This window comes from Pyrus communis, chromosome 4 (genome assembly GCF_963583255.1).
Source record: "Pyrus communis chromosome 4, drPyrComm1.1, whole genome shotgun sequence".
Classification (NCBI taxonomy): domain Eukaryota; kingdom Viridiplantae; phylum Streptophyta; class Magnoliopsida; order Rosales; family Rosaceae; genus Pyrus; species Pyrus communis.
Window position 1 is genome coordinate 11,401,688 of NC_084806.1, and position 16,427 is coordinate 11,418,114.

The 16,427-nt window shown below is 38.1% G+C and overlaps 1 protein-coding gene and 1 pseudogene across 1 annotated transcript; both read right to left on the reverse strand.

The window, feature by feature from the left end:
• Nucleotides 1-6,180: 6,180 nt before the first annotated feature.
• On the reverse strand, nt 6,181-9,233 carry LOC137731862 (endo-1,3;1,4-beta-D-glucanase-like). The gene is made up of 7 exons (XM_068471106.1): nt 8,922-9,233; nt 8,309-8,330; nt 7,733-7,853; nt 7,322-7,412; nt 7,069-7,158; nt 6,709-6,809; nt 6,181-6,629 (listed from the first exon to the last, which is right to left on the reverse strand). The coding sequence occupies exons 1-7, from the start codon at nt 9,067-9,069 to the stop codon at nt 6,489-6,491; spliced, it is 714 nt and encodes a 237-aa protein (XP_068327207.1). The 5' UTR covers nt 9,070-9,233; the 3' UTR covers nt 6,181-6,488.
• Nucleotides 9,234-10,818: 1,585 nt separating this feature from the next.
• Nucleotides 10,819-13,110, reverse strand: LOC137732405 (endo-1,3;1,4-beta-D-glucanase-like; annotated as a pseudogene).
• Between the last annotated feature and the right edge of the window lie 3,317 nt (nt 13,111-16,427).

Here is a 16,427-nt window from a genome sequence, read left to right on the forward strand (position 1 = left end):
CGTTTCTCGAGTAGGTTGTACATAACAACCATTTGCGCCATTGAAACCCATCACGTGGCTGGCCTTATGGCTGGGTTCCAGATCATTCTCTTGCTTTGGCATGACCGAATGGGACACCCTAGACGAGATATGATGCACCGTATCCTTAAAGTATCACATGTGCAGCATTTGAAATCTTATTACGGCTATCTGCTTTGCAAAGCATGCTCCCTGGAGAAATTGAACATTCAACCTTCACTTGCAAAGATTATTCACGACCCCCCCTAAGTTTTTTTCGGAATATTCAAGGGGATATTTGTGGACCTATCTAACCAACATGCAGACCATTTAGATACTTCAAGGTGTTAGTTGATGCATCGACACGATGGTCACATGTCTGCTTATTGTCCACACACAACGCTGCATTTGCGAAACTTCTAGCACAAATTATTAAGTTTAGGGTTCACCACCCTGATTATCCGATTAAGTCAATTTGACTGGATAATGTTGGAGAGTTTACGTCATAGACTTTTGACAATTATTGCATGTCTGTTGGGATTGAAGTTGAAGATCTCATACCCCATGTTCACACCCAAAATGGCCTGGCAGAAACTTTTATAAAGCGTTTTCAAATGATAGCTCAGACTTTGGTTATGCGAACCAAATTGCCGGTATTTACATGGGGCCATGCAATACTGCACACAGCTGTGTTGGTCCACTTGAGGCCTACCACTACCTAACCTCATTCGTTATTACAGTTAGTTACTAGATACGAGCCTAACGTCTCGCATTTACGTGTGTTTAGGTGTGCAGTCTATGTGCCAATAGCTCCGCCACTACGTACCAAAATGGGCCCTCAGAGAAAAATAAGAATATATGTCGATTATGATTCGCCATCCATTATTCGCTACTTAGAGCCCTTGACATAAGATCTCTTTACCACACGTTTTGCGAATTGTCACTTTGATGAGATAATCTTCCCATCGTTAGGGGGAGATAAGATCACTAACGTTTTTGTAGAACACCGCAAATAATCGGGGATTACTCCCACTATGTCTCATTTAGATATCTGCACCCCTCAATCTGAAACTGAAGTGCGATGTATTCTAGATCATTAGAGCATCGCTCAAAGCACGCCAGATGCTTTTACTAATCTAGCAAAGGTGATGAGATCACATATACCTGCAACAAATGCACCTGCAAGGATGGACGTTCTTAACGTATGTCCTATCATTGTCTTGGAAGGCTGAACCATCATCGAGAGTGGGGCAACTACACATCCCATGCGGCACGGTACATTGGCGGCTAACCAATCCTCTGTTCCTCCCTGAAGCATGGCAGACCCCCTGGTTCAAAAGATTCACAATCTCGGAAGAGGAAAACGACACAAACTAGTGACCCTAGTCTGAATCTGACCATTGCTTACTCATCTATTCCAACACATGAGGTTATTCTAGATTACGATGATGTCTTAGATGTGACCTACCAGCTTCTCGAGAATCGTGATATTTCTATCCATTACGTAGTATTGGATGAGGTTTAGAATCTGAATGAGATGATTGTCGATGATGGATTCGCATATACTGTTGCTTCCGACATCAGGCTTAACGATGACATTGAACCACGTTTCGTTGATGAATGTCAACGTAGAATGAATTGGTCAAACTGGAAAGAAGCAATCCGGGTCAAACTCAATTCGCTTACGAAACGTAAGGTGTTTGGGCCTGTAACTCTTATTCTATCACATGTGAAGCCTGTGGGCTACAAGTAGGTTTTTGTGAGGAAACGTAATGAGAAAAATGAAATAATACGATACAAAGCACGCCTCGTAGTGCAAGGCTTTTCTTAACATCTTGGGATTGATTACGAGAAGACGTATTCCCTCGTAATGGACGTCATAACGTTCCGCTACCTTATCAGTTTAGTAGTTTTCAAAAAACTGAATATACAGCTTATGAACGTGGTAACCATGTATATCTATGGGGATCTAGATACGGAAATCTACATGAAAGTTCCAGAATGACTTCCATTGACTGGTTCAAATAGTTTTATACCACGGAACACTCTCTCGATTAAATTGAGGAGATCACTCTATGGATTGAAACAATCCGAGCGGATGTGGTATAACCGTCTGATTGAATATTTGAGAAGTCAGGGTTATGTGAATCATGCCTATACGTGTTCATAAAGAAGTCACATTCCGAATTTGCGATCATTGCAGTTTATATCAACGACATGAACCTCATTGGAACTCCTGCAGAGCTTGAGGAAATTGCCATTCACTTGATATCAAAATTTGAAACGAAAGATCTTTGGAAAACTTGATATTGTCTCGGCCTAGAGATTGAGCATTGTTCGGATGGAATCCTAGTACATCAATTCGAACTACACCCAAAATGTGTTGTGACGTTTTAATAAGGATAAAGCGAAGCCTTCGAGTACTTCTATGGTCGTTCAGACTCTAGATGCTAAATGAGATCCTTTTCGTCCCAAGGAGGATGAGGAAAAGATTTTGGAGCTTGAAGTTCCATACCTAGGTGCAATTAGTGCTTTATTATACTTGGCTCAATGCACTAAACCCGACATCTCCTTCGATGTTAATCTTTTGGCTAGATACAACAATGCACCTACATGCAGACACTGGAATGATGTTAAAGACATTTTTTGCTACCTTAAGGGTACGACCGATTTGGGCTTGTTTTACACCCATGAATCCTCGAGAAGAGCCGCCGCCCTCCTTGGTCTTTAGGTTAATTCTCACCTCGTTGGTTACATAGATGCTGGTTATTTGTCTGACCCATACATGGCACGTTCTCAAACGGACTACGTCTTTACTGTTGGAGACACTGTTATATCTTGGAGGTTTACCAAGCAAACGCTAGTTACGACTTTTTCGAACCATGCTGAGATTCTCGCCCTGCATGAAGCATTGCGTGAGTCATTTTGGTTGAGAGTTGTCATGGAACATATTCGAAGCACTAGTGGTCTTACTTCCATTGTTGACCTTCCTACAACGATATTTGAAGATAAAGTAGCATGTATCGAGTAGTTAAATAAGGGATACATCAAGGGAGACAACATTAAGCACATAGCTCCGAAGTTATTTTATTCTCACCAACAACAACATCAGAACATTGAAGTTAAGCAAATCCGTTCCCAGACAACCTGGCCGATCTCTTCACCAAATCATTACCCAAGTCTACTTTTCAGAAGATTGTCCAAGGAATCGGTATGCGTAAATTATCTGAGTTGAATTGCTTGTAATTTTCTTATTTGAAAGTTATGTCTAACTCAGGGGGAGTATCCAGAAGCATACTCACTTGATCTTAATGTACTATTTTTTCTACGATTAGAAGCATTTTTCCTACTAGATTTTTGCTACCTAACGAGGTTTTGATAAGGCATCCATCCTGGGATGATTATACTTCGTTGAGTTCACTACTTTCATCCTGTTTGATGTTTGTTGTAGACAGTATGCATACTTCTCACTTTTCTCCTTAGTCTATGGGTTTTCACCTACCTTAGGCTTTATAGCAAGTTTTTTGAGTTTTACTACCAATGCATACTTTCTTTTAAATTTTTGACTCGCATTCACCTGTTGTGCCGACAACTTCATCAACTGTTCTACCTTATCTGTTGAAGATTTGATGTGATGTTTTGTTGAGTTTTTATACACTCAAAGGAGAGTGCTGCAATCCTATTGGATTAGGAATATGATTGTGTAAATCCTAATGTATCTAGGAGTATCTTTGTATATTCCCTTTAGTAGTTAAATTCCTATTAGAGTTATAATCCTATTAGGGTAAGGAATACACCTTCCCTACTATTATAAATAAAGGCACAATGAGGTGATACAACATATACCTCAGAATTACATCTCTTTTTTCTCTCTCTATTACTGTCGGCCCCTCCTTCTCTATTCTAAATACAATTCAATCAAATAAGCCTACAACATATAGTTCATTTTGTAACATGATATCTGTCAAAACTTCTAGACCAATAGCACCAAACTTCCTTTTCTAGTTTGATTGGAAGCCATTAAACTTCTTTGAAAATTTTATTTTAATTCGGTTAAACATTTAAAATACCAAACCATTGTTGTGTCACAACTTCTTAACCGATTTATGTCATACTTTGAGGTGTGGTTTTGATGTGATGTAGCATTTAGTATTGTGGGTATTTTAACTATTAGATATAATTTTCATAATTATTAAATCTTCTATTTTCAATTTCAATTGTTCATTTTTTTGTGTCAGTAATGACACTTATATTGAAAAAAAGGACCGAAGTATCGAAATTTTACTGAAATTCTAGATATTGCCCAAAATATTTCCGAAGTTTCGAAGATATTATGTGTAGATATTGCTTCGCCATTATCAATTATTAACAACTCCATTTTAAAGAAATATCAAGAGATATTTCGGCAGTCATCTTGCTTCCTTCTAAAAAAAGTTTCCCTTCAAGGTTCTACATTTCCTTCTCAAATACATAAATTTCATCAAATTATCCATTTTCCTGATGACCAATGAATGAAAGCCATGAATGAAGAATGAACAATACATGCATAAGAATGAACAAGTGGTGTAAATAACTGTTGACTCTAAAACTACTTAGCCTACGTGGTGCGCATGCCGAATTACTAATAAGCTAACTACATTTGTCGGTTGAATGCAGGGCATGCCAACTCATTGGTTGAGCTCGGTCGGGGAGTGAATGAATGTTGATTTGGCGTTGGGTGCGCTGATGGCTTCTGAATCTTGCGACTGTGACCGAGGAAGGAACACGTCTTAGCCTTTGGGTTTTAGAGCTTGAAGAGAAGGCTGCTAGTTATGCAAAGTTCATGAATCGTCAGCACCAGATTCGGCAACTGTAATTATATTCACGAGAATATAAGCGTGCCGAATCAATACCAGACTGTAGGGACACAAGTACTCGAAAGAAATGTGTGTCTTGATTGTAAATACGATTCGGCTGTCTATGTGTCGAACTCTGACATACACTTATGAGTATCCAATCATAAAATATCAAATTCTTCTTTCAGTATGCCGAATATTAAGCAACTTGGTAACACCTTACTTCGCCGAGAAGGCTAATAAGATGACATCTTCCAACAAGGACTCAGGAAATCCTTACTGACCGAGACTTGGATAGATAACCAGTCGGTCTTGAAGCAGTGTTGTTTATCCAAACTGAAGATATTGCCAGTTGCCAACACAATGTTGTTTATCCAAACTGAAGATATGTTGGCGAAAAAAGGGTAAAATCAAAAGATCTCAAGATGTTTGAGAGGTTTCGCATAGAGCGAGAATTTGTGCATGGCATATTTGTGTGTTGATTTGGATGGGTCTTGAATGATGCACTTCCCTCTCTATTTATAGTAGTAATACCCACATGCTGAAGTAGAGTTTCACTCAGACTATAATTCCTTGATCAAATCCGAATGGGCTTCGGCCAGTCTTAATTCATGTAGGACTCTGGATCCAACCCTATTATCCTTCAGATTCAAACCCTAGATTCTCGACACCTTTCTTTATTCGAAACATAATTGGCATCCGAGGACTCCTTATATCAGGATTCGGTTAGACCTCCTATCCAAATAAGATTGTTTTCTGATAGGATTTGGCCAAACCTTACTGGGCTGGGCCTTCTCTGGGAATATTCTGAGATGCCCATTGTCTTACATACTGGGCCGAGCCCATAATAATCCTCGACCCAAAACTGTCATTTTGGGTCCAAACAGAACCACACTTTGTGGAAGTTATGTTGTCATCAAATGGAATGATCGAGTTGATCGAATGGTTCTTTCGGAGCTATGTATTTGTATTCTGACAAATAAGGAGGAGAATCGAAGCCATGTTGATTCAGCAGCACATTTGGCAGTGGATATACAATACCTCATTATTCTATAAAAACCGTTATACGATTGTATTGGATGAATTTCCAATCAAAAGGCGCATTGCATATGATCAACCAAAGAAAAACTGTCCGTGCGCATCGCAAATAGAATCGAAATAAAATTCCAATTTAAAACTTGGCACTTGAAACAGATCAAAACTGTGATGTGGAGGACAATGTCTGATTCAAAAGTGATTAGTATAACCTTTATTCCAAACATGACAACTAACATGGCAACTCAAAAGTAAGCTAGAAATAGTCTCATCAAGAAGATTACACAAAGGACAATGGGACTTTCCCAAGGCATAAAACGATGAAGTCTACATTTAAAATTTGAACTTTAGGTACCTTAGTTGTTGTTCTTTATTCCAAGCAAGTAACATTACAGATAAATTAAATAGATAAAAAGCAATTGAGTACAAACAATAATCTACATTAAGAGAAGAGGAGAGGAGGGTTTGAACACGGGATGTAGCGGGTCAAAGAGGAATGCCTGAGTCACTAGGGCAATCCACCGCTTACAAATAAAAAACAACATATAAGAGAATTTAAGGTACTCCAAACTGTCTTCCTAAGTGACAATAAAACACTTCAGCAGTGATACATGGTGCCAGTCACTTGATATGCTCCAAGAACCACCCCAACAAGTCTTGATGAGCCTCCTCAGCTGCCTTGACAGCCGCCTCGTCTTCATCGTTGTACCTCAACGTCCACCCATGTACGAGCTTCGGGAATATCTTCACTTGGCTTTTAATCTGTGATTCCATTATGCAGACAGTCACTTACAAGGAATGTGCATTGATCACAACCAAAATCATTGAAGGATATTCCTACCTCAGGTTTTGCAGTTAAAACCTCTTCAAATTGTTGGACGACTTCGGGTGGAGTCAGCTGATCAATCTCAGCTCCAAGTACAGAAATCGGAACCTTAACCGCTGAAAGTAATACCGGGAACAGATCAATAATCAACACACAATACCTTTTTTCTTTCTTGAAAGAATTGTAATACCACATTTTGTTTCTTTTTGCAGCCATGAGCAGATGTGGTGGTCAGGGTTGCGCAGCCATCGCGCAACGCAGGTTTGTGCAGCCATCGCGCAACGCAGGTTTTTTTATCGTTTTCAAATTTTGCTAGTAGGAATAGAGAGAAGTGGGTGCGGAGAAACATTTTGGCTGTAAATACAGAAATCTTACCCTTGATATCATCCAGAGTGACAAATGAAGGATGACACAAAACAGCAGCTTGGATAAAGTCATGCTTCGCAAGTTCAACGACACCCTTGCCTAAAAACAGCACAAATAATTCAATGTCATGTGAAACAACCTATGCCATAATGAACTGAGCAGGAAAATAAGCACTTCCTCCTACGAGACATTGTTAAACTTGAATACTACTAATAAACCAGGAAATAGATATACATAACGGAGAGCAGGAAAATGAACTCACCGCCCCAACAGAAGCCTACAGCACCAATTGCAGAAACACCCTTACTTTTTAAAGCTTCAATTACCAGTTTTGCATCTTCGATTGTTTTGTCCTGTAGATACGAAAACAAGAGCTCATAACCTCAGTTTTAGCGGCACTCGTATGCTCAACAATTCCATATCAACTTTTAAAACACCACTATATAAGGTCCTTGTATTTTTTGTCACACTAGTCTCAATAGGTGGAAACATCCCAGAGTTCAAGACCATTTGAAGCTCAAAACAATAACAATACCGGGATGCTAAGCTGAAATGAAAATGTCCCCCAAGTTGTACGTAAAATTCACGAATCACACACAGATACTTGTGAGAGTACTTAAATTACAGATAAACAAAATACTTAGAGATCTGCATCAAAACAAAAAGAACCAACCGGTGCATGAGCTTTTATCCAAACCGGTAGAGAGGCAAGGTCCCCATTAAAAGGGTCTCGGTTGAAGAAGTCCGGGAGCACAACAATGAACCCAGCAGCTGCAATTTTGTCTGCAAGCATCCTTTACAAGAGACGGGTGGCATTAGTTTAAGGGTATAGGGCACTTTGCAATCTTGCAAACTTAATAGTGATTCAGGTAAATATCACAACTGTTTCTTCAAACAAAAAAATTCTGATGTCGGAAACTAAAAGGACCAACTATGCATTGTTATTGTAAAGAGTTGACACAAAAAATACAGGTGTGGAACTTTTAAGCGTAACGAGAGGGCATTAGAGAAAAGTGTGAAGTTCGACAGGTATATGGTAAACAACCTGATTCTGAACTATTCTTCAAAACTAGTGATTCTCTTTACATAGACCAATCATAACCATTTTTTCCTCAAGGATTGTACTTCTGAGTAAATAATTTCAAAAAGTTCACCAAGTCATCAATTTAATCAGAAAGTGTTATTTAAAATCCAAGAAAAGCAATCGATTTCTGAGAACTCATCTATCAGATGTGGGAATCAGTCGTACCTAGCCTTTGGAGCTTCATATCCTGCATGGCAAAAACATGTAACATTAAAAAGTGGTTTGGTGATAGAACATCACAGAAAGCAACTGTACAATAGAGAGAGAGACATATGGTTTGAATGATCGAAAATCAATTACGCTATTCGAATTCCCAATTGGAAGCAAACGGGAAAAGAAAGAACAACAATCATGCAAAAACAGAAGAAAGAAAAAACAGAAAATGGGGAACAAGTAAATAGTTGCTCAGTTAATCAAACATATGCACAGCACCCACAAAGCCAAAGGGAAAAGGAAAATGCCAGAACTGATTGCTTCATCAATTAATCAAACATATGCAACAGTGTCAAAGATTTCAGAAATACAGGCCAGCTTTCCACTACAAGACCTCGATATAATTAGAAGTAGAACCACTCGATATAAGTTATAATTTGTCAATTTTCCGATATGGAGATTCTTGCACCCATAAATTTACACAAGCTAAAAACCAGTTCCCATTAAGCTAAAACCACACACAGACCACTCAAACCCACAAACCCAAATCACAAACTGAACAAAAAATGCAAGCTTTTGAAACAAGTAGAAAAAAGAAAGACTTTTGGAGTGGTGGGTAAGGTACCAAAAGCGTCATGGACGAGAAGAACGGCAAGCTTGGAGTCAGGGGAGCCAGTGACATAGGAATCGAAACCGCCGAGCTTTTCGACGTGGCCAGAGCCGCTGGACGGGTTCAGGGCTGGTGGGTTTGAGCAGCACTCAGAGCTTGCCATGATTTCTTTTCCTTTTTTTTCCTCCGAATTCACAAACACAACCACTCTTTGCCAGTGTTTGATTGAGCTAGAATAGCAGAGGCTATATTTATAGAGGGGAAATCATTCTCCGGCCAATAAAAAAATATGAAAGTTTGGAAATGGTCAGCAAATATATCAGAATTTGATATTTTGGTGGCAAATTGGAAAGTCAATGCTTCGATATATGAGTCTGGACGTTGTTTGTTGAATTTTTTACTTTTGAAGTGACGGGATGAATGACGTAGGCCTAATGCGAAAAGTTTGAGGAGAATAAGTATTAGCCGCAGTCCAAGATTCCAGGACTCTGGCACTCCAAACCAAACCAGTACAGCTCGTTGGTTATTTGTGAAAGTATGTTATGGTTCAAAACTTCAAAGCAAATTACACTTGTGCATGTTGATTAGTTACATACACTCCACAACTATTCAGAAAAGACTGTATTGTGCATATCGATTAGTTACTCACACTATACAACTATCCAAAAATGACCGTATTAGAGAGAGAAAACCGCTTGATCTGTAGTTTCGTTCAATTTAGAATACAAAAGATATTTTTTTTAAATGCACTAATCAACTTCATCAAACCTATTAACATGATTTATACCACTCACAAAATGCCAACCTAAAAGCACCACATTGTTGTCAAACCTCTACTCTTCCAAGCAACAAATTTTACATACAAATATGGGTACTATAAAAGTGCAGGCATTCTTCTGATTCATAGTAAATAGAATGTAGCTGATGTGATAAGGTTCAAATTAATCTCGTCTTTTAGTGACGATAAAACGCTCCACAGTGATGCCAATACCATTCACTTAACATGGTTCAAGAACCACTCCAACAAGTCTTGATTAGCCTCCTCGGCAACCTTACAAGCTGCTTCATCATCACGTCTTACCTCGTGTTCCACTTTCAGGAAAATCTTCACACGGCTATCTCCAATTCCATAAAACCAACAGTCGTTCCAAATGCATAACGCAAAACATTGAAGAAACATAGCGGCATTAAGAAGGTAGAATATCCAAGCATGTCTATGGCACCTGAAGAATAATTTGTGTGCAATGCAGGAAGGCACTGAGTCCATTGATGTGTGCTGGAAGCGTGTTTGAGCTTTGAGACAACAACTTGCCGCTGTTGGTGAAACAATTTCCTATCAAGACATGGTCATCGTCATTAATTTTAAAAGGGTTGGACATTGAATATAACTTCTTCCACTCACATTCGTGCAAGACCAATTCGTATCGCTCTTATTGAGCTGAGATTTATTACTTGAAGAAGGACATGATCTTGACACTGCTTCTATGTTCACTGCTATGATGACTCAGAAATCTGCTTGTCCAAATGTTAAGGATAGTACTTCTGGTTCACAACTTTCTGGTTTCTCGCACGGTCGTGGTCATTTGAATCGGAATTGGGGTTCAAACTGGAACGTGAACGTGGACGTGGTCCTTTGAATCGTGGATGAGGATGGAGAGAGAGGATGGAAGGGGAAACGATGAAGAATGTAGGAAACCAAAACTAGGAAAGAAAAACCAAATTTGAGCTATCTTCCGTGCACATTTCTTCCAGTTCCACCAACATTCGTTTACCCCTGCTCATCCCTCTTTTCTCCTTTGTACTGCCCCTCGTTCCTAACAAAAAAGTGAAAACTACAACTAAAATCAAAATGGTTATCAAGTATCGGAAACGAAATTGTGACGTTAATAAAACTCTCATTTTTGGTGGCGGCATAACCCATAGGGCATCTCCAACTAGTACTTTATTTATACACCAAAGTGGTGTTGTGGGTTCTTCCGGGTTACACGAAGGAGACCGGTCGAAGACCGGCAGTTCAAACTACGAAAGTTTACAAACAAATACTAGTACATAAAACTCCGGAGGCATTGTTTAATAAAACTCCAGAGGAACTGTTTTACCACTACCAATAGAAAGCAGCTGATAAGATAAGGAAAACCGCTACAGTGATGATGCCAGTCACTTGACATGGTTCAAGAACCACTCCAACAAGTCTTGATGAGCCTCCTCGGCAGCTTTACAAGCTGCTTTGTCTTCAACATTGTACCTCACCGTCCACCCATGTGCCACTTTCGGGAATATCTTAACGTGGCCCTTAACCTGTGATTCCACAAAACCAACAATCGTTTCAACAAACTTCAAAAGTTTAGTACTACAAGCTACCGCAGTGGTGAACCCAAATGTGAAGGGGGTGTTTCCGGTGTTGTCCTATCATTTCTTCAAACAAAAATAAAATGTTTTCGAAGTTCATACAAAACGGTATATGACCATGATTGGAAATTAAATTAGAATCTAAGCGTAGCATATAAGCTCTCTGGCACCCTTCCCTTACAAGTCGTTTTTGTAAGGGCAGGTTACCTATAACTGTAAGCCATGCACAATTATATTTCACAATGTGACAGACAAAGTTCGTCAGGCATCTCAAGTTGAGGAATGTCCGTGATAAGAATAAACAAATTAACAAGGGCACAAAGTATTGAAGACTGTTCAGATGAACGATATTCCTACCTCAGGTTTTGCAGTTAAAACCTCTTCAAACTGCTTCACGACTTCAGGCAGACACATCTGATCAATCTCAGCTCCAAGTATAGAAATAGGAACCTTAACCTATGAAAGTAATAACAGGAATAGATCATAAAGTGAGTGTGCGACTAATGTTTTGTGCCAATAATGGTATCTTAAAGAGATATTTCCTGAATATTAATACCGATATCTTACCCTTGAAATCATCCACTGTGACTACTGCAGGATGACACAGAGCAGCAGCTTGAATTAACGGGAGCTTTGCAAGTTCAACCACAACCTTGGCTGAAAACAGCGCAAATTTTTCAATGTCGACCAAACAAGAGTGATAAGTAAAACATCGCCTAACATTATCCAAGTGTCTAAATGAGAAACTTTTTTGTTGCTCTATTTCAGTGCAACAAGGATGAAATGGAGCAACAAAGATGTTAACGAGAAAGGAAAGTGAAGTCACCTCCCCAACAGAAGCCTGCAGCACCGATTGCAGAAACACCTTTACTTTTTAAAGCTTCAAGAACTGGCTTTGCAGCCTCAAATCCCTTGTCCTATCAATCCCAAAACAAGATTCAGAAGCTAACAATACTTGAACATATCAAAATTGCAGAAAATTTTTGATAGCACCCCAATGCCTGGGACTCGTAATTTAACCATTGTCACAAAAGGTGGAATCAGCCTAGTAGGCTAGTAGTGAACAACCATAAAAAAGTTTTAACACAACAACATTCATGGGACTGCCCAGCTGAACCCACACACATAAGCATCTAAAATTGCATAGAGAGACTTGTAAAAGTACTTCGATCGTTAAAGAAACAAAAGAGAGATGCATAAAAGTAGACATAATAGCAAAAGAGCCAACCGGATGATGATCAATTTTCCAAACATCAAATGGTCTATTGGCATCGTCAGGTGCATAAAGGTCTTTGTAAAAAAAATCGGGGACGACAACGACGAACCCAGCAGCTGCTACTTTGTCAGCAAGCTTCCTTCATACTGGAAGGCAGGTGGCATTAGTTAAAGGATACAAGATATTATGGAAACAACGACCTATACAGTGATATTCAACACTGTTGTTCTGTGATGAAAATATCTGATATCGGTAACTGTAACTGGCAAGTGAAGTTTTATCCTTGTAAAGATCATAGAGTGAACAATCTAAATTGCTCATCAAATTTAAGCAGCAAGTGTAACTGATGAGCCCGAGTCAATATCTGAAAGCGAAAAGTCGTCATACCTCAATTTTGGAGCTTCAAATCCTGAATGACAAAGCAGTAATACAAAACACACACTTTCTTCACAGAATTGAACATCACATAAGCTACAGTATCAAGACGTTACCATGAATGTCAGAGACGAGGAGAACGGCAAGGTTGGAGTGAGGGGAGCCAGTGACATAGGAGTCGAGACCGCCGACGTTTTCAACATGGCCGGTGCCGCTGGAGGGGTTCAGGGTCGGAGGGTTTGAGCAGCACTGAGAGCTTGCCATGATCTCTGAATTCACTCTTTGTTGGTGTTTGATTGAGCTACTACTAATAGACAAGTACGTAGTACGGTACTACCACATAATATGTCAACCACTTTTTTGGGTTGAATTTGTGATTTGTTTTGAAATGACGGGATGAATGCGTAAGCCTGATGCGAAAAGTCCAAGACTCCAAGACTGGCACTCCAAACCCAGCAAGTGAAAGTATGTTATGTGAGTTGAGCGACCAGTCAACTGACTTGTATTGTGCATGTCCATCAGATACTCATATCTAATAATTATTCAGATAAGATTGTATTGGAGATAGTATTTATAATATTCGCAAAATTATCGATATTTTTGTTGAAATGTCTGAAAAATCAAATATCGATATGGAAAGAGATGAAATGCAAACTTTACCTTGTATCAACAAGATATACAAAAATCAATGAAAATAGACGATATTTTCCAATTTATTACAAAAGTTTTGTCAAAACCCATTGCAGATTTTGAACTTTTACAAAAAAAAAAAAAATTGAGAATTTTTTCTCTAATTTTGACTAACTTTGAATGAGTTGATACAAGCCCCCGTTGCAAATTTCTATAATTTTCGTTGAAGACAACTAATATTGTATAATTTGCATATCGACATTTCCACCTACATCGATATTCTAAATACTGCTTGGAGAAAAACGCTTAATGTGTGGTTCTGTTCGGATGATTGGATTTGAATAACAAAAAAAATATTTTTTTTTGGGTAATACTATCCACACACTCATTTTCACCTCTCACAACACTCCTCATAATTTTTTGTCATCAAACCGAAGGAATTGAAGAAGATCAATGATAAAAACTTAACAATAATGTGTGAGAAGTAAAAAAAAAAAAAAGTGTGAATAGCACTCTTTTTCTTTTATGATGCACCACTCAAATTCATCAAACTTATTAGCATAAATTATAACACTCACCAAATGTCAAACCTAAAAGTACCCACTGTTCCAAGCAACAAATTTTACATACAAATAATGGTACTATAAAATAGTAGACATTATTCTTATTCATAGTAAGAGCACTTCCACCCCTAAAAAGCCTCTTGAGCAATAGTAGACATTATTCTTATTAATCCCCCAAGTGAACTTGTTCAAATACATCTCCATCCTAAATTGAATAGCCAAGAAATTTGTTTTAAAATATTATTAATATTTTTTTATAAATAATAAAAAATCATTTATTTTAATTTCAGATAGGATTTTAACCAATCTCGTCACTCCATGTATTTTTATCCGAAAGTACAATTTTTATAGATAGATTTTCGAATAGATTTTTAACCAATTTCGTAGTGCCAAGTGTCATGATTCTGTCAGAATTTTGTGAATAAATTTCTACTAAGATTTTTAACCAATCTCATCGTGTCACTTGTCACTATCCGTTTAGAATCTTTGAAAATAAATTTCAATAAGATTTTTCATCAATCACGGTGTGCCACGTGGCAAGCAAGGAGATTGTTCGATCTCGAGGAGGGTGAAAATGCGGTGTTTGAAATAGAAGAGAAAGAGGATGAAGAACGTAGAAGCGGGAGAGCCTCACATTCCCGCCGTGTCATGCAAGTTGAGGGTGAGATCCCCTAAACCCAGGCGTTCTGCAAACCTTAATAGAAAGAGGGAACATCAAGGTAAGGACCTTTTAGACGATTATTTTATCCCAAACAATGCATGCCTTAATGCGTATTTTAGACGTCGTTTTAAAATGCAATGAAGTTTGTTAACAAAATCATGATTGCTGTTTGCAACCATGATCCATATTTTGTGCAAAAGAAGAATGCTTTTCATGTTATGGGCCTCATTCCTGAGCAAAAAATTACTATTGCAAAAGAAGGATTTTTATTTTTATTTTATTTTATATTTTTATGTATTATTTTGATAATTTTTATTAACTTAATTAATTTGGACAGTTGGATTATAAAAAAAAATTAAAATCCAACAGGTCATACTTTGACATGTAGCCAATGGTAACATTTCTGATCACTTAGGAGTTGGGCTTATCGATTTTTGCCTAGGTGAACAATTGGGCTCCCCGGGAGCTTAGCGGATTACAAAGGGCTGGAGGAGCTTTGGGGGTGGGGAGTGGATTTAATCCACTATCTCCTAGGGAATTTTATAGGGTTGGAAGTGCTCTAAATAGAATACAGTTGATATGACAAGGTTTAAATTATTATTGTCTTTCCTTGACAATAAGACGCTTCATAATGATGACGATACCATTCACATGACATCGTTCAAGAACCATTCTAACAAATCTTACCTCGAGGCCCACCGACTCCACTCGTGTTCCACTTTCGGGAAAATCTCCACATGTCTTTTAATCTGGAATTCCTTATAACCAATAGTCATATTCTAATGACTTCTTAGCCAAAATGGTCCCTAAGATTTACATAGCTCCTTATTTTTGTATCTGAGATTTGAAATCAATAGAAGTGGTTCCTGTTTTTGTCCACCATCAATCATTTTGATCATTCCTTGAAAAATTATGTTAAATAAGGACCAAACCTGTAAGGATATCCATGATTCATTTCAACAAATACATGAAAATCATTTGAGAGTTTTTTGAATTGAATTTAGGCGTTGGGCCTTGCTAAGGCCTTTCTTTAAAATTAATTTGGTTTTCTTATTGAGTACTTAATTTTAACATAGATGAACAGTAAGTAGCCAAAGTTAAAAGTATTTTTGACGTGCTATGTTTGGGCGGCAAGATCATCCTTGTTCACACTAAAAGAGGGATTTGCAGTCCCTTTTTTTTCTTTAACAGAGAAATCACTTTTCAATGCAAAATTGTAGATACAAGATGATCAAAGCTCAAGTATCCAAGTGGAAAACTCACCATCTAACAAAATCACATCAACAACTTGGGCCAGAACTAAGAACATACTTAAGAAGAAAGAGGCACAATGAAGAGATTGAAGAAAGGACACTCAACCCAACATACAAAACGACTTCTAAAAGCTCTGCAACGTACTTTTCACATATTCCTTTTGTGGTTCAAACATTCCCTTGTATTTACAGCTTCGCTACTTCCTTTGTAGTATTAATTTCCTGTATTAGATTTTACTTCTCAAAACACTCTATGTACTTGGCATAACTTATCCGAATAGGTTGAAACTTTGCCTAATCGCTTGTATTTATCATTTACTTTCAAGTTATTACTTTTCATGCAATTTATTGTCATTTTGGCTAACACTTTATGCGAATTTACAAGCTCTTTACTTTCAATTTTTCACTTATTCTTTGTTTCACTTTGCTTTATCTCTTTAATCTTTCACAAAGATTGCAAACTGGCTTGGACCA

Bases quoted from the DNA above. Each gene is read 5' to 3' on its own strand.
- LOC137731862 (XM_068471106.1), bottom strand. From the start codon at position 9,069: ATGGCAAGCTCTGAGTGCTGCTCAAACCCACCAGCCCTGAACCCGTCC. The intron at 7,854-8,308 runs GTACGACTGATT...TCTCTTGTAAAG, and splicing joins TATGAAGCTCCAAAGGCTAG to GATGCTTGCAGACAAAATTG. The intron at 7,159-7,321 runs GTGAGTTCATTT...TGCTGTTTTTAG, and splicing joins TGTAGGCTTCTGTTGGGGCG to GCAAGGGTGTCGTTGAACTT.